The 22,642-nt window shown below is 44.8% G+C and overlaps 1 protein-coding gene across 2 annotated transcripts; it reads right to left on the reverse strand.

Annotated features, from left to right (window-relative positions):
* Window positions 1–1,064: 1,064 nt before the first annotated feature.
* thbs2a (thrombospondin 2a) lies at window positions 1,065–22,499 on the reverse strand. Of its 2 annotated transcripts, XM_012817079.3 has the most exons (23): window positions 22,320–22,499; window positions 21,810–21,878; window positions 20,813–21,366; window positions 20,257–20,341; window positions 17,221–17,420; window positions 15,363–15,503; window positions 15,155–15,248; window positions 14,285–14,455; window positions 12,641–12,817; window positions 12,155–12,328; window positions 11,676–11,803; window positions 11,430–11,582; window positions 9,399–9,617; window positions 8,894–9,001; window positions 8,510–8,669; window positions 7,452–7,570; window positions 6,853–7,087; window positions 4,923–5,150; window positions 4,536–4,807; window positions 3,349–3,446; window positions 3,083–3,222; window positions 2,909–2,939; window positions 1,065–2,611 (listed from the first exon to the last, which is right to left on the reverse strand). In XM_012817079.3, the coding sequence occupies exons 2-23, from the start codon at window positions 21,871–21,873 to the stop codon at window positions 2,608–2,610; spliced, it is 3,555 nt and encodes a 1,184-aa protein (XP_012672533.1). In that variant the 5' UTR covers window positions 21,874–21,878; window positions 22,320–22,499; the 3' UTR covers window positions 1,065–2,607. The 2 variants fall into 2 exon arrangements, with proteins under 2 accessions (XP_012672533.1, XP_012672534.1); XM_012817080.3 differs by lacking the exon at window positions 2,909–2,939.
* Between the last annotated feature and the right edge of the window lie 143 nt (window positions 22,500–22,642).

Genomic DNA, 22,642 nt, shown 5'->3' on the forward strand with positions numbered 1-22,642 from the left:
CTGCACGTCCCCCGTGGGTGTCTGCTGTGGTTTCGTTCAAAGTGCCTGGGAGATGCCTGGCATTCCTGCTTTTCTTTCCTCTCAGTGGGCCTGCATCTGAATCCTAGTTGCCCTCTACACACTCACCATGCATTTACATTCATGCTCATTCACCTAAACAGATACTGTTATCCAAAGTAACTCACCCATCAGTGTCCTAAACCTGTGAATTAAAGGCTTTCTTAACCGAAGGGGGGGTTATTGAACTTGCCACCCCCTCTCATATCATATGCCTACATGTAATTTAAGCTCACTTGACCTCTCCAGCTGTGACATTTGCTGCAGCGTATTACTCAATCTTAAAAGAACTACACAGCCATGAGATGGGTGAGGTTGACTCCAGCATATTACTCAATCTTATAAGAACTACACAGCCATGAGATGGGGGAGGTTTCACAGGCTAGAGTAGGAGCTGTGAAAATGTTCCTGAAGTTAGAGAATCTGTGCAACTACATAAAAGCAGACAGAAAGTACAGAACCGGTCACCCATGATGCCCAGAACCGTAGAACGCTATTAACCATCCTGCGCCTTACTGTTTTGATTGCTAACGTGTCACGGGGGTTTATTCCTCGAACAATGAGGATGGAGATGCAGCAATCAGAGCGCTGAAGGCATGACTCATCTGTTTTCCTTCCATCGATGCGAAACCAAGGACCAGACAGGCCATCTGAATCCCATCACCAGCGGTCCAGCCCAGGATGGAACAGATTTGCAATCGCAAATACAATGTTCACTTCCTTGCAGTTTGGTTGTGTATGGCAACGTTGGTTTTAATCAGCGCGTGGCAGCTGACACTGATTTGTGTGTGTGTGTGTGTGTGTGTGTGTGTGCGTGCGCATTACGCTTGCATGTGTGTGTGTATGAGTGTTTGTATTTGTGTATAACAGTTTTCTAATCACGATTCAATACTCCACCGGAGATATTTAGATAGATTTGGAACCCATTGCTGGGGTCAAGCAGGGGTGTTTGCTTCTCATAGCTTTCCAATAAGGCTTTGCTGTAATGACCACTGTGACGGAGAGAATGGTGTATGAAAGATTTATTTATGACACAAAATACTTCCAGCTGTGAGAACTGCATACTTTTTTTTACACACACATTTAGGTGGGAAAAGTGAATCTAACAATCAAGTTCAAAAACTGTTTTATATTTGTGCATTATACAAAAATACCACAAAAAATATGCTTGCTAATCATTACAAAAACAAGACAACCAGCAACTTATAGAAAATACATATCAGATTCTACGCTTGACAAAAGTAAACCAAAATTCCCGACTGCATTTGATTGCTGGGTGAAACGCAGTTTTTTTTTTAAACATCTGGCTGAAATTTCACTCTGGACACAACAAGGGTGCACAAAGGGAAAGTTCGTTAATGATTCATTATTTAAATCTATGATTTCTTTCATTGATGAAACATGCCAATGACACCAGCGATGTTTCCAATGCATCATATTCCACCAATCTACTAACGGTTGGTACTCCAGGCCATTAAGTAACATTATTCAAGTTATTCTGTGCTTGTTTACTCTCATTTCTAATGTTGGCAACTGGCCAAATACTTAATGCCTCCACGGTCTGTTAGACTAATTTATGGTCTCTAATTAAGCAATTTCTCTGTTCTCTTGTATTGCTTGACACTAAACATTGACACCTTCTGGTTTTGTGTTTGCAGAAACAATGGAATAGGTCTGTATTTTTCTGTTGTATGACAATAGTGAAAATTTGTCAGTGTAAACAAATAAATAATTATTTACAATCTCTAGGGAAAAAAAAAAGCAAACCAAGTAACAAGACATAACCCCATTCAATGGCAGAGGTCACATAAATAATTTACAAAAGAAATTATAATACAGTCTAAATATAAACATCTTTCCCCCAAAAGGCGCCTACAACACTTGAAAGTCTATGAAAAGATTCCTCTTAAAATATCGGGAATGATTAAGACCTTTAAATAACTAAGTCAAATTGAAGTGGAAAAAAACTGTTCCTCAACTGACAAAAATGCATTGAGGATGCCAAAAAAAATACCATGGAGACAATTCAAAACAAATATCAAAATTGTGCAAGTTTTGCAATTTGGCTTTGCTGAATCCTGAAGTCAGGCGTGTTGATTTCTTTGTGGTTTTAAACTTAAGCAGCTCTGCGTTATTGGATGGACAACGTTTTGACCGAACATAGCATCATCATATAGCATCGTCATGGCATCATGCTCGGACCTTTCCTACCCTTGGCAAAGAAAGTAGATGATACAAGAAATAAAACAATAACTCAAACATTTACACAGAGGTCTTGTGTATGCACTGTTTTGCACGTGTACAACAAAGTGATACAAAGCACTAAAGTGGTTGTAGAAATGGTTCTTTCAATATGATGGAATTGTCAGCTCATGTTTTTTTTGTCTTCGGTGCTCAACAGGGCACACCGCAAGCTCTTGGTTAGAGATTCATCATGACGATGTTATCAATGCTCATGGATACAGACGCTGAAGATACAGGCTGAAGTTCAGCACGGTTGGTGGACAGTGACAAGGTTATGGGGCCTTTGCAGCTTCCACGTTGACTCAGTTATCTGTGAAACAGAGGGAGAACCAAAAGCACCGATTAAAGATGAATACCAATCACTTCACCAGGACACTCGGAAACCCAAACACAGAAAGCAAAGGCATTGTGCTCTGTGCAGGACGTGGCAGACTGCAGGCAGTGACGACTGTGCCATTCATACTGCCAACCCAACATGGTTAGTGGTGTGGGTGGCATTTTCAACCAAAACAAGACTTCATTCAAACCACGTTGTGATCAGCTGAGGTGACATACAGAAACCAAGCGTGAGTTATGACATAGCAGAACAGGTCCACAACCTATTTACCTGAAGAACACTGAGGGTAAGTCTGGGTTATCTGAAATATGGGGAAAAGGTTTACAAATTCACACATTTACAGTTGTCCCGTCATCCCCCCGCCCCCACCTCTTTCTTCTTCCAACCTTGGACTGTAAAACATTGAAGTGTCATTGTGCAATCAAAACCATTGAACTAACTCACCTCGGCACTCGTATTTGAGGTCGGAGAAGAAGACCAGCTCTTGGGAAAAGACAAACAGACCTAACCGTCCACCCGCAAAAGTCTTGTCATATGTAGGTCCTGAATCGGCCATGATCTGTTTACCTTCATAAACCACCACCCTGAAGAAAAGAAGAAGAAGAAAAGAAGAAGAAAGGAAAAAGAAAAAAATATCACTATAAAGCAAAGCTCTACAGGAATCATTTCAGTTGCGGGCCACGTATGGGTGAGGTTTGGTGGAGGTGTACCTGATGAAGCCAGTCTTTGGTCTATGGATGAGATGCCATCTGTAGGCCGTGTAGTCTTTCCAGCCGATGTTCTTTGGGTCGTGCCACAGGGTGCGTACCTGAGACAAACAGAATGACACCAGTATGAGCACACTGAACTGGACCTGCTGGTAGTGTTACTGTAAAAGGAGTTCACAACCTTTGCATTCAAACAGTGCCTCATGCAAACAAATCACAGAGCTCATCGAAATAGTATTACAGAGGTTGAAGTTGGGTACACAACACTTAATAAATGTGATCACATGGCATGTGAAGTTACGACAGTAAAAAGGTAAACTTCATTAAAAACACGTAATGTCAACTAACAAAGTAACTTAATAAGGATGTCTCTAGTCCCACGATCAAAGAAACTACAGCTTATCATCACCATCGTTATTAACAGGCCCATTTATTAATAGATGTGAATAGGAACAAGCACGACTGATTTGGGGGCAATTGGACTACTGTAGATTTCCAATTGAAAGTTTCAGGGCATTTATATTGTGCTTTTGGCAACACAAAACTGTCTTTATTTGACTTGAATTGAGAATATGTAAATCAGTTAAAAGATGGGAAATCCTATTCACTGATATTTTGACGTATTTTGACATGAATTGACAAAGTAAATGCCTCAACAGTGCCTCAAAATGCCCACACAATGGCAAAAAAAAGATTCTTCAATGAACTTTATTTAATTTTTTAATCAAAGTTTGCTAGCTTGTAAACGTATGTCACCCAGAAAAACCTACAGCTCATAACTTTGCCTCACTTCTTTCAAATGCAATGGTTTTCTGATATAGTATAGTTGAATTTTTCTCACAGATATGGTTTGACATATTAAAAAAAAAAGTTCTGGAATGACCTTAAAAACGAGGTGACGCATACAAATTCCAATATGAGGCTGTAGACCTAACATCCAACTACCACAACAGCCCAAAACACTGACGATGGCTCCACGTTAAAAGTGCGCAGTGGGGAAAATATGAACTATTACCACAACACAGACTGGCCACATTCTTTCTAAAGGTCGCAATTCAAATCCATTCGATATGGCCGCGGCTGAGCGGTTTCACTGTCGTTCCTAGCATGTGTAACCTCTTATGGCCTTTTCTGGATGTTGCCATCGACAGAATGAATGAAGTATTTTTGATCTCCGATAAGACTCTCACCTGTCCGCCTGTGTCCCCGGTGTGCCATAGGGCGTTCCTCAGGTGTTCACCGGTACCTGTGGTGGAGTTGACCACCTTTAGCGAGACCCCTGAGATCCCGAAAGCCTTGGAGGGCTTGTCCTCCCAGTACGTCTGCGTGATCTGCTTCCACATGACCACGTAAAAGCGCCCGCTGGACTGGTAGCCGAACACAAACCCTGCGTAGTCGTCGTCCCTGTCCGTGTTGACGTAGAACGTCCCGCTGAAGTCCACGGCATTGAACTCATCAAAGCCTGAGAAGGAAGAAGTATTAGTGTTATTGATATTATCACATTCCCAATTCACATACAGTCATTTCCAGCAGGTGGTTTGTTCAACCAGTCTGAGGAGGAACCATGTAAGACTCACCTACTGCAATACCAGGGTCAGAATTGGCAGTCTGCACGAGTTCCTTGCCCTGGTGTCTTACCACCCAGTTGGGATCGATTTGCGTGGTTCCTTTAGGATCCAAATGCACCATCTGGAACTTTCTAAAGTCGGTGATACTGATGCCGTCATTCTCGGGGCACACGTCAAAGATGTCGGGGATGCTGTCGTTGTCAAAGTCGTCTTTGCATGCGTCACCTCTTCCATCTCCTGTTTAGGAGCAAACCATTCAAAACAGCTGGTCAGATACATGGATCCATCTTACATTTACATATCAATACACTCCACACAAGAACTCTTTACGAGGTTCAAATTCAGGAATCTGCTAAGCAGATGCAGTGAAAGGACTCAAATATGAAATGGAAACTTCTTGAGGGAAACGTGAGAGCAAGCTGTAAATCTCCCCAGTACAGCCCCCAGAGCACTCACATTCACCTAAATGTTTCTTTTGTCTCATCTGTTCTAGGTAAAGGTTGTCTGCCATGTATTACTTTCAATCCCATATGCCGATGCCACTGTATTTTTCCCCTCCTCACCGAGGGATCTTTCTCATGTGCAGCGGGAGGAGAGCTTTTTCCTCGAAACATATTTAACCTACTGAGCGAAAATATTCCACTGAGCGACCCAAGTTTAATACTCACTCCTGGCCAAGCGCAACAAGTAATCTCAGCCTTCTTTTCATGGCGTGACAACTTCCTCTGATACATGTAACTGTCTCAGAATGTGAGGTCTATTAAAAACAGACCTATGGCCGGTGTGGAGAGAGAGGGAGAGAGAGAGAGAAAGAGAGAGAGAGAGAGAGGGAGGAAAAAAAAGAATATAAAGGCAAAGCAGGCGTCCACACAGGCAGGCCAGCGTGCAGCGGAGCCTGCTCTATAGAGGATGAAGTAGCTGCTTTTCCGCACTTTGTTATTGCACAGGGGGACTGGCGTTTTCTATTAAGTAAGCACTCGGTGATGAGGTGTGAAAAGTACAAGTGCATCTGGTCTATGGGGTACAGATGGAAGTGGGTGTGGGTGCGGGTGGTGGGGATCTGCCTTCTCTGTAACCTGTTTCCAGTTACGGGCCCAACTACACAAACTCCAGGTAACCCTGGTGGAATTGCGTACGGCAGAGTAATCACGAGTGCGTGCACACATGCACACACACACACACACACACACACACACACACACACACACACACACACACACACACACACACACACACACACACACACACACACACACACACACACACACACACACACACACACACACACACACACACGCACACGCGCGCGCGGCCCTCATAAATAAAGTGGAAGGACCTGCTGAGGAATGGTGAGCTCATGTTCATAACAACAGGAGACCGTGACGTTTGAGTCCTCAGATTAACTTTACCCTGACTGGCCTTAGCTCAGAAATAAGAGAGAGAGAGACAAGAAAGACAAGAAAGAGATAAATACTAAAAGATGCAAAGAGAAAAAAAGAGAAAAAAAGATGGCACAGAGAGAGATGAAGAGAGAGGCTGAACAAATGAAAAGAGAAACAGAAAAAAATGTGTGATGTGACCTATATGTGATGAAGGAGATGAATTGACCTGTGAACATATCTGCCATGCAGTAAATCCATAGGTAAAGGCTAATGAGACAGGAGAGTGTGTCCTTATCGTCAGTGGCCATCTGTATGCTAGTGGATTGCACACTTACGCTAGTAACAAATTATCTTTATTGCCACCAGCTACTCATTCCTCCCTCTCTGACAAGCCACGGCAGTGTAACATTCCACACACACACATACTGTATATACACACATGTGACCATGAATGTTGTTGTTGTTAATCTTCATGTTAACTGATATTATGAAGTATAACATTAATAGGTGAGAGAGAGAGAGAGAGAGAGAGAGAGAGAGAGAGAGAGAGCTTTTACCGTCAGAATCCAGCTGGTCTTTGTTGGGTACCAGTCTGCAGTTGTCCTTGTCATCAGGAACGCCGTCGTTGTCGTCATCGAAGTCGCAGGCATCTCCTTTGCCGTCCTTGTCGTGGTCGGCCTGATTGGCATTGGCTACGTAGGGACAGTTGTCCAGGTTGTTCTGATGTCCGTCCTCATCTATGTCCTGGTTATTGTCGCACGAATCTCCAACCTGATCATTATCTGTATCAGCCTGTACCAGAAAGACCAGTTTCCTTGTCACATACAATGTAAACCATCTACCTCAAAGTGTGTTCATGGCAAATTCAATATAACTAAACACAAAGAATTCAAAGGTCAATTGAAAAGTCCTTTTAGTAATTTCCTCTGTCTAAGCATCCACTGCCTTACTTGACTGTTCAGCTTCAGTTCACCACGCTAATAAATCAGCAAAGAATGTTGCCAAATTCCAATGAACACTAATGACATTACATTCATATTGTTCAAGCTTACATAAAGCTATAGTGTGTTGTATATTAAGCTATATCTATACCTGGCAACTCAATCAAGGACTTTGTCTTTATTGGCACTGGTGGGTCACCAGGCGTGTCTCTCACCTGGTCAGGGTTGTGCAACAGGGGACAGTTGTCACACTGGTCTCCCACTCCGTCCATGTCGGTGTCCTTCTGGTCGGTGTTGTAGACGTACGCGCAGTTATCCTGCTCGTTCAGAATCTCTGCAGCACAACACCAGAAAAAACAACAACAAAAAACAGGATATTTGAATTGGGGTCACTGTAAGATGATGCTTGCCCATGCCTGTTGTGAGAGAAGCATACTTCTTTCCTCAGAGACAACTTTATAAATTCAGGAGAAGGGTAGAGTGGTTTGGCTGTCAGAGCGACCATTAACAGTTAGATGGATTGCTGACTTGTACCACAAAATGAAGTGCAGCGCAGTGTCAGTTTGCGGAGACCAGTGGCAATGCAAGATTCATTTGCTTGCAGCTTTGCTCACAAAGCATACGCGCATAAGTTACCCACAGGCATAAAAAGCCATATAGCTGTCCTGTCCTCGCTATTTGAAAGATTGATAGCGTTTTAGAAAATTGCATGTTAATACATAATTTCACATTTAACTGTGATGTATTTATTGTGGAAGAATTTGGATCCTTCAGCAGTCATAAATAACATTTACTTCTTGGTTTTTCGGTTGGATAGCTTTCACACCAAATACGAACTGCACTGCACTGCAGTTCAGGAGAAACCGTTTCCCAGATCCCCGTTTTCTGGACGACTCAGGCACGGTCCCTTGGTGTGCACCCTAGTTCGGAAAGCAGCTTTTACAATAACAAAATGAACCAAATTAACGGTTTAAGTGGACTCCGGTCTGCACCAAAAGCTTGAGTATGAAATCACTAAGTGCCTTTCTGTATAAAATGGGTAAGCCACTCTGACAAACAACAGCGGCAAAGTTGAAATGACTTGGCATTCGAGAAATGTAAAAGTACAAGGTGGGAATGACAGAAGTTGCTACCAGTTCAATAGATTCTGCTGTATCGCTCTTTCTGACCATCCATTCATGTATGAAAAGGGATGGGTAAAAAAATGTAATCTATTAAATAAAAAAACAAGAACAACAAAAACAACATCAACAACATCAACAACAGTGAATACCATCTCCGTCGATGTCCACGGCACAGGCGTCGCCCTCCCCGTTGTGGTCTGTGTCGATCTGAGCGGGGTTGTGTTCGTAGGGGCAGTTGTCACAGCGGTCACCCACGTCGTCTTTGTCATTGTCAAACTGCCTGGGGTTGTACAGGAGGGGGCAGTTGTCCTGAAGGGGGTAAAGAGAAGATTGTTTGAAGACCATTTTGATGTTTTGGATGCCTTTTTAGAGTACAAAGGCCTCTTTGGTTTCAATATAAAGAGAATTTTCTCCCTATTTCTCTCTCGCTCACTCACTCACTCTGTGTGTACTCTGTGTCTGTGTGTGTGTGTTTGTGTGTGTGTGTGTTTGTGCATTCGCACAGGCATATGTGAAATGAACAATATCCTCACCCTCTCATCCAGGATTCCATCATTGTCATCATCCTTGTCACAGGCATCTCCCTGTCCGTCTTTGTCAAAGTCCTCCTGTCCTGAGTTTGGCAGGTTGGGGCAGTTGTCCTGTGTACATGGATACAGGTTCCATCAGTAAAACTATTTATGTGCAGAATAATGAGATTCATGATGATAATTCACTTAACATACGGCCTTAAAACTAACCATGGATAGTCAAATATTCAAACTGCTATGTTTCTTGACTGTCGAATGTCATATGCGCTAATTTATGAGCGTATGTACTGTTGACATTTCCTAGTAACTATGTCTAACGATGTTAGATGTTAATCAGAAATAATAATTTATTATATGCTGTCAAGGAAATGTTACAACATGTCTGGACATATTTCTGATCAGATTAAAGAAGTACTTCACTGTGCTACAAGTCAAGTTCAGGGAATTCAGCCAAGGCCTTTCCTCTCAAAAGGCTTTAAGGGGGAAAGTCAGGGCGAGGTTTGCATACCTTCTTGCAGTGGTAAGTAGCGTTAGCGCCACACACAAGGTTCTTATTGGGCCAGCCGTCCAGGTCGGAGTCTTCTCCGCAGAGGATGCCGTCGCCAGCAAAGCCAATCTTACACTCGCACTTGTACATGGGGTTGCTGAAGTGGCTGAGGTAGATGCACTCTGCGTGCCTGTGGCAGCTGTGGGTTCTGTCCAGGCAGGGGTTCTCTGGTTCACATACCTAAGAACACCAGACATATAGAGTCATTTACCAGATTGACCAGATTACCTGAGGAAAAAAGGACAACACAGATGCAGTGCAGTCAATGCACATGTAAATGAATACATCTACTGTTTCTACACACTAACCGTAACACATACAGTACATGCATTCAGTATGTGGCCTTCCAATGCGATACAGACCCATCATCTTGGGACTAGGACATTCTACTCTGCTATTGGTTATTTGTAGTGGTTTCTGTGATGCAGAATGCAGATAATGCAGTTAACACACACTTATTCAGTACATGGCCGTCCAACGAGCTCCAGATCCATCATCTTATTGTATTATGCTCCGATCTGCTATCTGAACACAACCAGCTCTGGTACAGCGGTCGTTTCTTTCTTTTCTGTTACCCCACGTCTTTGCATGTTTGTACAGTGACGCACTGCATCAGTTAGCATTATCCGTGTCCTCATCAATGGCTCTCCTCCATCTTGCATCTCCATTCTCTTTTGTGTGCTTGCGGGCTGTACACAGCTCCCTCGAGGCGCGCGTTATGACCCCTCACAGTGAACTGTGCATATTTTTTTCGGCACCACGGCAGCAGAGGAGTCTTGGAGTTCATTGTTCTCTGTTCGCGGAGTGTTTCCACGTCACCGGCGCAAAAACCCGACACACACCAGCGAACGTTACCCAGAGTTAAGCCTTTCATCTGCGCAGTGAGATCAGGGCACGGCACTGCCAGCTATGAGACAATTCCCCCCGGTCCTGAATCAATTTGGATTGCTGTGCTGTGGCACCGGATTAAAGAGCTGGGGAACCGGGGGTCAGTGCTGAAGCCATCCGTTCCTGCCTGATTATGCAACATGTGGGTAGAAGGAAGCAATGACTCAACTTTCCGGGAAAACGACGAAATTTGGTTGTCGATAGATCAAGAAATAAAGACAGGAGGGGGAGGGGGGGCGAATGCCAGGCCGATTTGGACATGGTCTTCTCTTAATCACACTTTAACAGCCCTACCAACAGGGGAATGAAGGGGGGGGGGAAATGTTTCACTTCAGCCTCGAAGGGTCAAAAATGTGAGCTAGTTCCAAAACATTTGGTGCAAAGTTGAATTTCTTTGTCTACCTCTGTTTACGATATATACTTTCATGTCTTAACAACACAATTAACATCAGTATCCGAAAGCTTACATCAGGCAGGCACTCACAGACAGACAGGGGATGAGAGGAGGGAGAGTGAAGTCCACAGATGTTTGGAGTTAGGGCGACCAGACACGAGCAGTGGGCTGTCTCTACCCCTGCAAGATTCATGGTCAAGGCGTGCCACAGGCACATGTCTACTGGCCTCCTCTCTCTCTGCCTCACACACAAACCAGCAGAAATCAAAGGCACTAAATACCCGCGACTGCTAATTCCACCAGCCATAAATACACAGCCTGTCTCACACAACGCAAACAGTCACATTTAAGGGCCCCCTGTATTACATTCGATGCCTTTAAGTAAATCCTCTGTCATAAATTTCAGTTGATATGACACCGTTTAACCTCCCGAGTAAATAGCTAATTTCCATAAGATAATGGCCACAGATCTTTGTCTCCTTCTAGATTTAATGTCTCGAGCTCTGCCATATGAGCATTAAGATCCTGCTTCTTTCAGGGTCTGTGTGCCATTGTTGTCTGTAACCGATGTGTAAATGGAGTTGAACTGAGTTGAACTGAGCTGAACTGAGATGAACTTGGCAACTGTAGGAAGACTGTGTTGGTGTTACTGTGGGGGATCTGTAGATATATATATATGGTATATATATCATCATCTTTTCTTCGCTGACCTGTTTGTTATTCTTGGCTGCCTCTATTCCCATGCCGAAGGGTTGAGTGCCCTTGTATCTGGGCGGACAGGGCAAGCAGTGGAACCCTGGGTTTGTGTTGATGCAGCGCTGGGCCCCACCCGCCCTGAAGCAGACGTCAGCCACCATGTCACACTACAGAGAGTAGAAAAGGGACTATTAGTCTCGACTTCAAGAATTCCTCTCTGCGACTTTACCTGCGACATGCATGCAGCCGACCCTACATACCTCATTGACATCTGTACAGTGAGTTCCGTTACCACGGAAACCCACGGGGCATGGTCCACACTCCCAGGAGCCATCGGTTCCACTGTTGCAGTCCACTCCGCCAAAGCATGGGTTGGAGAGACAGCCATCTAACACACACACACGCGCACACACACACACACACACACACACACACACACACACACACACACACACACACACAGAGTTGTAATGAGAACAGCACACTATCAGCAGTTGTAAATAATCCCAAACTCCTCTGCTAACTTGGTACATGTTGATGCCTCTAAACCGCCTCATCCCCCTACTCCTCCACCATTCTGTTCTTCTATCAACATTCAACACACTCCCTTCTGCTGTGTTTTAGCTCAGTCATGAATCCTTTGTTTGTTACCCAATAGACCTATTTCAAGGTCAGATTTATCAGGAAGAAGCCTGCATAAAGGAAGATGATGATGATGATGATGATGATGAAGACTTACCAATGGGGCAGTCTTGTTTGTTGCAGGCCTCACTGTCTCTAAACTCGCCCTGACACCTCCTGCCTCCATACTGGGGCTGGGGGCTGTTGCACACGCGAGTGCGGCCCCTGTTGCCCCCTCCGCAGGTCGCCGAGCAGACCGCCCATGGAGACCATGGGCCCCAACCACCATCAACTGAAAAATGACACAGGTGGTTATGGTAAGTGACTCTTTGGGAAGAGAGCTCAGCAAATAGTATGATTCAGTAGTTTTTTCCTGGTAATTCCTTTAAAGCACATTACATTTGCCAAGCTTAACTGTAGAGCAGTATTGGCCTTTTGTCAATTTAGATAAAGATTATCCCATTAGCAGTTAAATTTTTTCACTTCAAATACATTCATGAAATGTCCGAGAGGATGGCTGGTTGAAGTAAACTATTGAAATGCTAATGAAAAATGGAATGCATTGTTGACGCAGGTCTGGTGCCAGTGGGCAGTGCCAACTCACTGGGGCAGGGCTTGGCTTCACAGCGCTGCGTCTCACGGCCGCTGCCCTCGCAGTCTTTGCCCCCCAGCTGTGGCACGGGAGCGTTACAGTGGCGGATGCGGGTAATCTGCCCCTCGCCGCAGGTGACGGAGCACGAGGACCAAGGGGACCACAAACTCCAGCCACCATCCTGTCGCACTACATGTGACGAGAAACAAACATGCAGAAATCAGTGCAGTGCAGAGTGTTATTGTCAAACCCAGGTAGTGGCTTGTGTCTAGTCATTTGCAGATGTCTAAAGTCTACCAACCAGCTAAGATCACACAGGCAAACATGGCATATTCTTTTTAAGATTTAAATGGCTTTATTGTCCTGAAAAACAGAATGGCTCTTTGGTTCTGAAAAACAAAACGACTAAGAAAAAAGCATAGTCATCAAAACATAACCACATATGCACAAAACTTGTGCAAAAAACGTGAACACACAGGCACGCTAATTAAGAATGCTAACTAAAACCCCTTAAACCTCTTTGTGCAGAGTGGAACATGCAAATGTAGAACATTCTGGGCCCTTGGCTTTGCCAGAGTTTGGAAAGTCATGCTGCATCAGTCCACCACAACCGAACAGTCCAGATGGCGTCAATCTGCTTTATTCGGTGAAGCCAAACGAATGAATTACTGCAGTTTCACGTGGTAGAGAGTGGATAAGTAACATTTTATCACCAGCACATTAATAATTTCCAGCAGGCGGTGGAAAGAAAGCTCAGCGATAAATAAAACAGGAGAACCAGTACACTCTGAGGCCTTCTGTCAGAACTGACCTATGCGCCTTATACCTCCATGGACGCCTTTACGTCTTCTTTCCTTCTACCACTCTCTCCACCCTTCAGAAACGCAACTTGATCGCTTTTCTCAGTGCTACACATCATTTAGAGGCTAACTGCGGTCAATTTTGCCAGCTGGATATATTATGACAGCCAGGAATCATTACGCCAATTACCAAACAGCTCCCCTCCAAAGACAGACACACCTAGAAACACACAAATACAAACACCCCAGACACAGGCTCACACGAGAGCTGGATATTCTTTTTCCAGATCTCCAAATTAATGCAGGGGCATGCCTATTCAATTTGCAAAAACAGAGGAAATTATTCATTATTCAGCTAAAGTTATTGGCCTACAGCAATGCTCATGCCCCCTCAGTCTGCGGCTAACACTTAGATTGGAGCACATTGGAGCACATCTGCACTCTTAAAAGATATTTATTTGCTCCAGTCCTGGAGCAAAAACACGGGGAGATAGCACAGAACTCTTCTTTATTTGGGTTGGCTGACTGAGTGCTTTGTATTCTAGGTAAGCTGCCCTAGGTTATACCCCATGGAGTGCAAGTAATGCAAGCCTTTCTTGGACTGTTGGCTGTGACATTGTTAAAGGTCAGGTCCTCAATCCTGGCAAAAGGTTGTTGATATGCTGTGAGTTTAATGGCCAATCAAATGCACCCCCCTCTTCTGTTTATGAAGCAATGTTGCTGATTGGCTGGTCCGAGTCACTTTGTTTGTTTCCCATTTACAGAGCCAGGACTGTGCAGGAACACAGAGAGAGTGCAATAGATCATAACCAGGCACGGCATCTCTAAGTTGGTGTCTGAAATCCCACTCACTCACCACGGCTGTCACACTTGGCCAGGCTGCACTTGCGGGTCTGGATGGAGGGTCCAGAGCAGGGGTTACTGGTGGCGTCGCAGGAGCGCCCTCTCTGCTGGGTGCCCGTCCCACAGGTCACTGTGCACTCAGTCCACTCAGACCAGGGGGACCAGCCGTCCTCACTGTCCATCGCTGCTCAGAGAGAGAGAGAGAGAGAGAGAGAGAGAGGGAGGGAGAGGGAGGGAGAGAGTAAGATGGAGAGAGAGAGAGAGGGAGAGAGAGAGGGGGAGGGAGAGGGAGAGAGAGAGGGAGAGAGAGAAAGAGAAACAGTGAAAGAGAGAGACACGGTAAGTGAGAGAGAGCAAGAGAAAGAGAGATAGAAAGCAGGGGAAGAGAAAAGACATAAAAAATCAAGTGACTTCAATCCTTCCAAACAACTCCACCTAATGTTGCAACAATATCTTCACTCCCCACACCCTCCCCATTCCGATTCACTGTTGGAATGCTCAGAGAGAAAGGGGTGAGGGAGGGCAAGGACACCGGCCAACATACTCTGGAGCGCCCGCCTCTGCCATGACATCATCTTTCTGAGCCCACAGTGACCACTTCATAGGGTGGAAGCTTTTGGTTTTGGTGGTTAATTCGGCGTAATAAAAGATGTGGTCAGCTTTTAAACGCAAATGGGCTTCAGAACAATAACAGTGCTCTATTATTAAAACTTAATAAACATCGAGTTATTCCATTTGTGTGCAGTTTGGGCATGTGCTGTGTTTGTGTGTGTGTCTGTGTGTGTGTGTCTGTGGATGTGTGTGTATATGTGTGTATGTGTGTGTGCGTGCGTGTGTGTGGGTGTGTGTTTTTGTGGCAACACAGACAATAGAAGCTACTCACGCAAACACACAGGACAGCATTCTCCATCCAGGAAGGTTGGGCTTGCGCAGGCCACAGCTGGACATGTGATCTGGTGACACACTATCTTTGACTCCTGTCCGACACAGCCAAATAGAGAAAACAGTCTGTTAGGACAGCTCCCCGACAGGCTAAACCAGACCAGGATGCAACCCTCCTGTGTTAATGTCATCAGTATGTTTGGGCCTACCTGGCAGGTACACTTAGTGCAGCTGTCCACGACCCAGTCCTCCTTATCCTCAAACAGACGGCCGTCCTGCCAGCACATGTGCTTCTCTTTGGAGTTCTTCATCTTGCCCAGCACTTCCTTCATGGCTGTGTTTTCCTCAGTCTGGAGGAAAGACACACACACACACACACACACACACACACACACACACACACACACACACACACACACACACACACACACACACACAAACACACACACACAAACACACACACCCAGAGACAAAGATGTTACGCAGAGCCAAATACATTTGTTGTTGAAATCCTGCTTAGAGGGGAAAGCAAGCTTTTGAAGCCCAAACCATTCATCGCTCCTCCATCACAGCGAACAGGTCCAAAAATGACTGAGGCTTTGGACTAGACGCACACATAGTTGGATGGAAAGCTGCAAGGCTTGCATAAAAATCCCTCAGTCAGCTCAAGATGAAGCAAGTTGGGAGATAGTGGGAATGAATGTCGATGGTTTTGTGCAATCTGCACTTTTTCACCTTTGGTCAGGATGGAGAAATAAATCATTATTTTGGAGCTTCAACAGGCCTGTCAGACATTGCCAATTTTTTGTGTGTTTGTTTGTGTGTGTGTGTGTGTGTGTGTGTGTGTGTGTGTGTGTGTGTGTGTGTGTGTGTGTGCATGTCTATGTACAAGTGTGTGTGTGGCTGTGTGTGAATGAGAGAACATAAGTCATAGGGTGGGGGTGGTTGGGTGGTGGCTGTACAGTAAAACTGTGCCTCACTTGCATATGCAGATGTTGCCATGGCTCATTGTCAGAGCAACAGTGTGAGTGTGCTTGTGTGTGTGTGCTTGTGTGTGTGTGTGTGTAAGAGAGAGAGAGCAAGAGAAAGCCAGGTTGCGGCTGTGTGTGGGTGTGAGAGCGTGAGAGAGAGAGAGAGAGAGAGAGAGAGAGAGAGAGAGAGAGAGAGAGAGAGAGAGAAAGTGTGGACATGAGAGAGAGAGAGAGAGAGAGTTGGTGTGTATGTGCACATCCGTGCTGGTGTGTGTGTTTGCATGACAGTTCTCTCTGACTTCATGTTCCACCATTCGTGCTGGAAGAGCCTCGGGGACCCGGCTTGCTCAGCAGCTCTTTTTCCCCCTCCCAGGACTCGTTCCCAGCCTCCCTCCCTCCCTCAGTGCAGTGTAGAGCTCCCAGAGGAAGCGGCACGGCGCGAGGGGGCCAAACTTTACACCGCTCCCATTCCCATCCTCCCCGATAAAACAGGCCATAAAACTGCTCACAGCTCGCTCTCCCCCTGTGTTTCGGGCAGGGGCCAAATGCTGCCGCCACTGCCGGCTGCTCCAGGGAGCCTGCCTCTGAGCCCCAGAGTCGAGGGCTTGTGAGTCTGGGATGTTCAGGGGCTTAAGATGGTGAGGTCAGGAGTTTACAGTGTCATTCCTGAGGCTTTGGGTGAGATGGTGGCTGGCCTTCTAGTAGACTGATAAGATGTGTCAGCCTGCAAGGTCAGGTAAGAGTCAGGGTTCTGGCTTGAGCTTTTTGGTAAGGCCAAGTCTGCCTCTGCACAATGTGGATTGTGCTCAGTGTTTGGCCCTGTAGGGCTTTAAAAAGGCACACACCCTCCATCTTCCTAGCCTGAATTCCTTTGGATTAATTGTCAGAATTATTAAATAAATAGGCACTCAACCTCAGTGGATCTCTAGTTGTGTATTTTGGAGGCAGTACTTTTGAAATATCCCTGTAATCCAATGAAACCCATCCATCAAACCCATGAACATCTTTCGGTAGATAAAAGGGGGAGTCAGACCAATTCAGTATAACAGACACACGTGGAGATCAAGACAGAATGGGTCTGGAGAGGGACACCTACGACTTTCTGCAGGCCGTCCATGAGGTTGCCAACGATGATGCGGAGGCCCTTGAGCTCCTGGAAGAGGGTGCTGAGCTCCTCACAGGAGCGCTCACACAAGGCAGAGCTCAGCTTCTCCGTCTTCTGGCCGATGAAGTTGGTGGTGATGACGGGACTCACGTCCACGATCTCGGCACTCCCCGTCACTGTGTTCGCCTCGACTGGGAAGAGAGAGAGAGAGCGAAAGAGGACATGAGATGGGGAAGAGAGAGAGAAACATGAGGAAGAGAAATAGAGAGAGAGAGAGAGAGAGGGAGATAGAAAATAGAAAGAGGGAGAAAGAAAACACTTAAAGCCTGAATGAAGATATTGGATATGGATACTCTGTATGGACAGCCAGCCATGCTTCAAGGTCTACTGTGCTGTGGTAAGCAGACGCCAATATGGCTGGAGGCAGCAGAAGAGCACTCATGAATGCAGAAGAGCACTTGTGACCGTCCCCAATGGAAAAACCACACAGACACCATAAATCCTTTAACATTAAATCAATAAAAGTGAATCTCAAGTGTGAGGTGGAGGCCAGGCTGATTTTTATGCGTAGGCCCGACTGACTCTTGTGAACTTAACGTTGGGCAAAGGTTTAAGTGACATTCTGGGAGAAAGTCCCCCATCAAAGGGCTTATGCAGCTGACACACAAACTGTATCAGTTAAGTGCTTGTCTGGATGCTTAGAGGAGCGTGTCCATGGAATGCATCCATCACTATCCAGACTAGTCCCAGGGACAAAGACCAGATTTATGTGCAATAGAGACCTTTACAGTCAAAATGAATACCAGGACATCTGTCTGTAATATCTGATGCCTTTCATCGTTCCAGCTCTATCTATACACCAGAGCCTTGCTATTAATGTAGCAAATATGGGTAAATATGACTATGAAACTATGCAAACTATGTCTATTGTGTTAGAAAGCTGTAGAAGATGTAGCAACTGTTCACAAAACAAATTCCAAATAGTATGAGAACAGTAAGAGAACAGACTGCATTACTGTGGAATCATGGTCTTGTTTAGAAGTAAAATACAACTCCAGTTAAGTGTACCACATGAAGTATGTTACCTTTTTAGTAAAATGAACAATTTTCAACATGATACAGTATGATCTTTTTACTCTCCTTTGGCTGTCATCTGAAGATCGACATGGTGAATTATGGACAGTGCCGGAATGTTGGATTCTCGGCCAAAAGACCCATTAGGTGTCTGCAATCTACATTTATTTTTGGGTCACTTGTGCATATTTCTCTGGATAGATGAGAGACAGGGGACTCTAAATCAAGACCTCCTGTTGGCCCAAAGTTGCCTTAAGAAGCTCCAGTCTCAGCTTTGCTGATTTCCCTCCTCCCTCCTGAGGAGTCTGTTGGAATCATTAAAAACAGTTTTTCAATCAGTTTGAATGTGTGTGTGTGTGTGTGTGTGTGTGTGTGGTTGTGTGTGTTGAGTGTCTAGGTATGTGTTTTTTGTGTGTCCCTATTTCTCATCCCTCTCTTTCTCTTTGTCTCTGACTCTTTCTCACTCTCTCTAAACATGCATCATACGTATGTCTTCATACTTCTATTATCCTTCTCTTCCGTCTGTTTGTACATCGCTATGGATGAGTAAATGTAAAGGACTAATTGTAATAAAGAAACATAAAGAGGGAGAAGAAAGTGCTAAAATCAAGCATCGCCACTTCAACAGCCTTTCAACCAAAAGCAATGTTCACAAAAGCCTACGTGGCACTTTTATTTTCTTCTTTATTACTATGACATTTATAAGTTTATAAGGGACTTTTGGGTTTGGGTTACAAATAGCTGGTGCCAGAAACGAACAACTAGCTCCCACAAGTGTCTAGACATTTCCAAGGCCTGGAAGCCACTGGGACACAGGCTGCTCGCAATATTCTTGTAAGCTGAAAGAAAGCTAAACAACTCACTCTTCTGATGCAACCGTATTGAGAAAGGAGGGGAAAATCTATTCACCAAACAGTGTGAATTTGAATTTTTTGTTTAGTATTGGTCCACAGGCGCTCCTGTTTGAGCATTGGAGGGGGCTGGATCCCTGGAGCGTGTGACCCCTGGCTGGGTTGTGAGGGACGGCAGCCCAGAGGAAATGTGATTTAGTGGGGTATCTGGAGCGCCTCAGCGGTCCCTCTCTCTCTCTCTCTCTCTCTCTCTCTCTCTCTCTCTCTCCCTCTCCCTCTGTGTGTGTGTGTGTGTGTGTGCGTGCGTGCGTGCGTGCGTGCGTGCGTGCGTGCGTGCGTGCGTGCGTGCGTGCGTGTGTGTGTGTATGTGAGTGTGAGAGAGAGTGGCCCAGGGGACTGCAGGGCACGGTGCCCGGTGTGAACTAAGTTCTAACAGCAAGTAGCATTGTATGAGCTCACACACGTGCATATGTTGGTATGGGTGTGTGTGTATGTATGTTTGTATGAGCACACGCGTGCGAGAGTGTGTGTGTGTGTGTGTGTGTGTGTGAGAGAGAGAGAGAGAGAGCAGAGAGCAGAGAGCAGAGAGCCTAGTCTTGTCCCTCTGTCCCCCTTTCACTTTCTGCCACAGCAGAATGCCTCAGTCTCCTGCCAATGCAAATACATGCAAACATCTGTATCTCCTCTCCTCCTCTATGTGCATTGGCTGACCTCATGTCAGTGCGCCAATACTGTTCTTTCCCACAGCCATGATGCAATAATGTAAGACATTTGCACACATTGAATCAGTGAACGTGAAGATTTCTTGACCCTCTTTCCTTTCATGTGAAGAATAAATCCAGACATGAAAGGACATGGATGAACCTCCGCCCCATGTGCCAATATGTGACTCAGGGTAACCAGACAAGGACATTCCACCTCTTAACTCAATGAAACTGATTGTATATACAGGGCACTTTAATTGTAAATTAACACAATAATAGCAGTTATCGCTCCAGGTGTGTCCTTCAGATGCAGTTACTTTAGATATTACACCTTACAGCTAGGAATGAAGAAACATAAGGCTGTCTTTAGGCATTTGAGAAGATGAAGGCCTTCATACCTGGCTTTGTGATCTCACAGCCCTTGTTCCTCAGGACGTCATCCAAGGTTGTGTCAAAGAGGAATTTCACATTCTGAAGCAATCCCTGAAATATGGTTTAAATAAGTTAAACGATATCAGAGGAAGGGAACCACAAGGAGCCTTGAAATGCTTGTTACATGGAGGACATATTCACAAATTACCGGTCTACGCTGGAGAAAACTGGGTGATAAAACCTCCTCCAGAATTAGACCATTTAAGCTCTCACTAAAGCTTAATGGGTGTTAAAATTGCATCCAGACACTAATTGTGAGGCTTTTCCTAAAATTTGATGTTCATAGTTTCCCCAGTCAGTAACTTTCCTTTAAATACCACGAATACAGGGACACAGAGGGGGGAAATTGAAGGGAGCTGTTATCTTAAATGCAGCTTAGGGAGGAAAAACTAAAATTAAAAGACCTCTTGAAGTAGGGGGTAGTGTTAAGCAGAGGTTAGGGTCCACAAACGAACTTGTAAAACCTGGTTAAGACTCTTAAGAACGTTTTTTCCAAGACTTGTTTCAAAGCTGGGCTCTTACCCTGAAGTGATTTTCGCGGATCGAACCTTTGGCCACATACATCCGGCTGCCCTCTGGTTGAAGGTGCTCATAGAACGGCTCGTCCAGGATGAAACTATCGATTAGGGTGCAGCCCACATACAGGTGCGCGTTCTCCCCATGTACGTGGAGCGTGATGTTTTTCCACTGAGAATCCGACAAGTCCACGTCCTCAAACGATACCACATTCTGAGAGCCTTCCACCCAGTACACTAAGTCCAGTGTGTTGGCGCGACCGTTGGACACGATCTCGAACTGGCGGCGGCCGTTTGAACTCTCCAGTCCGACCAGCGTCCCCCTAGAGGCGCGGTCCTGGCGCATGGTGGCCTCGAATACGAAGCCCTCATTATTCTGGATCTGCTTCAATAGCTGCCGAAGTATCGGTGTGCGAACAGCGGGCAGCTGGTCGAAGCGGATGAAGCGGTATGCAGGAGAGTCCCAGTCGTGACCCTTGAAGAGCTTAGCTCCGATAGTTTTGCGGTTGATTTGACTGATAGCAAACAGGTCAAAGACCGACTCGTCCTCCACTTCCCCATCTGAGAGAGGATAGCGCAAGACCAGAGATGAAGTTTAAAGTCTGTACATAACCACAGTATTATGAACGCTACAAAAGCCTTACAAAAGATGAGCATTCACTCAGTCTGAGTGACCTCTGGTACAATGCAGATAAGTAAAACACTGATAAAGACAAAAATAGAATTGTAGCACTTTTCCAGATACAGTGTAGACCTACTTTTCATATTGTTACAGAGAGGTGCATTATTAAGACAAATAGAGCTAAAGTAATTCAACAGAAAATATTAATTTAAACCATAAGACCTTTCCTGCATGAACTCTCTCCTGAGAGAATAATGTGCACAATACCAACGTGTGTGAAACATGAATGAAAAAATGCTAGTTTAGTATAATTTGATTACTGCATCAATGAAGGCATGTGTAGTTAGGATAATGAGGAAATCACATTTAGTTGTGGTTTTACCTTGAGGTAGCGCTGGAGCGCAAATGAGTAGCACTGGTAGTAAGCACAGACCTCTAAGTATCATTACTCCTTGAAAGAACATCAGACATCAGTCATTAACCATGGTAGCAGAACCACGGAACACCTCTACATCAATTCAAATTCAAAATACCAAATTAATAGAAATTAAGCTATTCATAAATCAGCGTGAAAATGTAAAGTTGCCTTTATATCATCTTCAGCCGACCAATGAGAATATGACAAACCAGATCAAACCTTTAGATATCTCACGGTTCAGGACAAGCATAAAATATGAAATTATAATATAAGAAATTACAAAAATATTGCAACTCGTAGTAACTAATATCAAACACATATATTGAATTAGTCATGTTCCTTTTGCCTGCTTCTCGGTTTCTTAAAGGAACAATGTCTTAGCATAATATGTATAAGCCTAAGAAGAATATGTTAAAATATTACAAACACCAGAATATTTCACTGAGGGTTATAATGGGGATAAAGACGGTTTACCTCTTAGAAAGTGCAGTTCCTGTTCGATTAGGAAACGCCTTTTACTTGATCAGAAGAGGCAAATGAATTAATAGAAAACGTATATTCTTCACATAAGTGTTAAAAGCTTGTCAGAGAAACCGCTGCGTAAATCCACTGGGCGCACTATATCCACGCTGGACTTCAGACACAATGACTGGTGTGCGCAAAGGACTCTGCCTCTTATATGCAGTTAGGGACGACCATGTCAATCAAGTTAAATATGAGATGTCTGGATCTACTGTGATATTACATAATTCCGTTGTGATAGCGTCATTTGCTCATGTAGTCTACCTGTTTGAGGA

This window comes from Clupea harengus, chromosome 13, assembly GCF_900700415.2.
Source record: "Clupea harengus chromosome 13, Ch_v2.0.2, whole genome shotgun sequence".
Lineage (NCBI taxonomy): Eukaryota > Metazoa > Chordata > Actinopteri > Clupeiformes > Clupeidae > Clupea > Clupea harengus.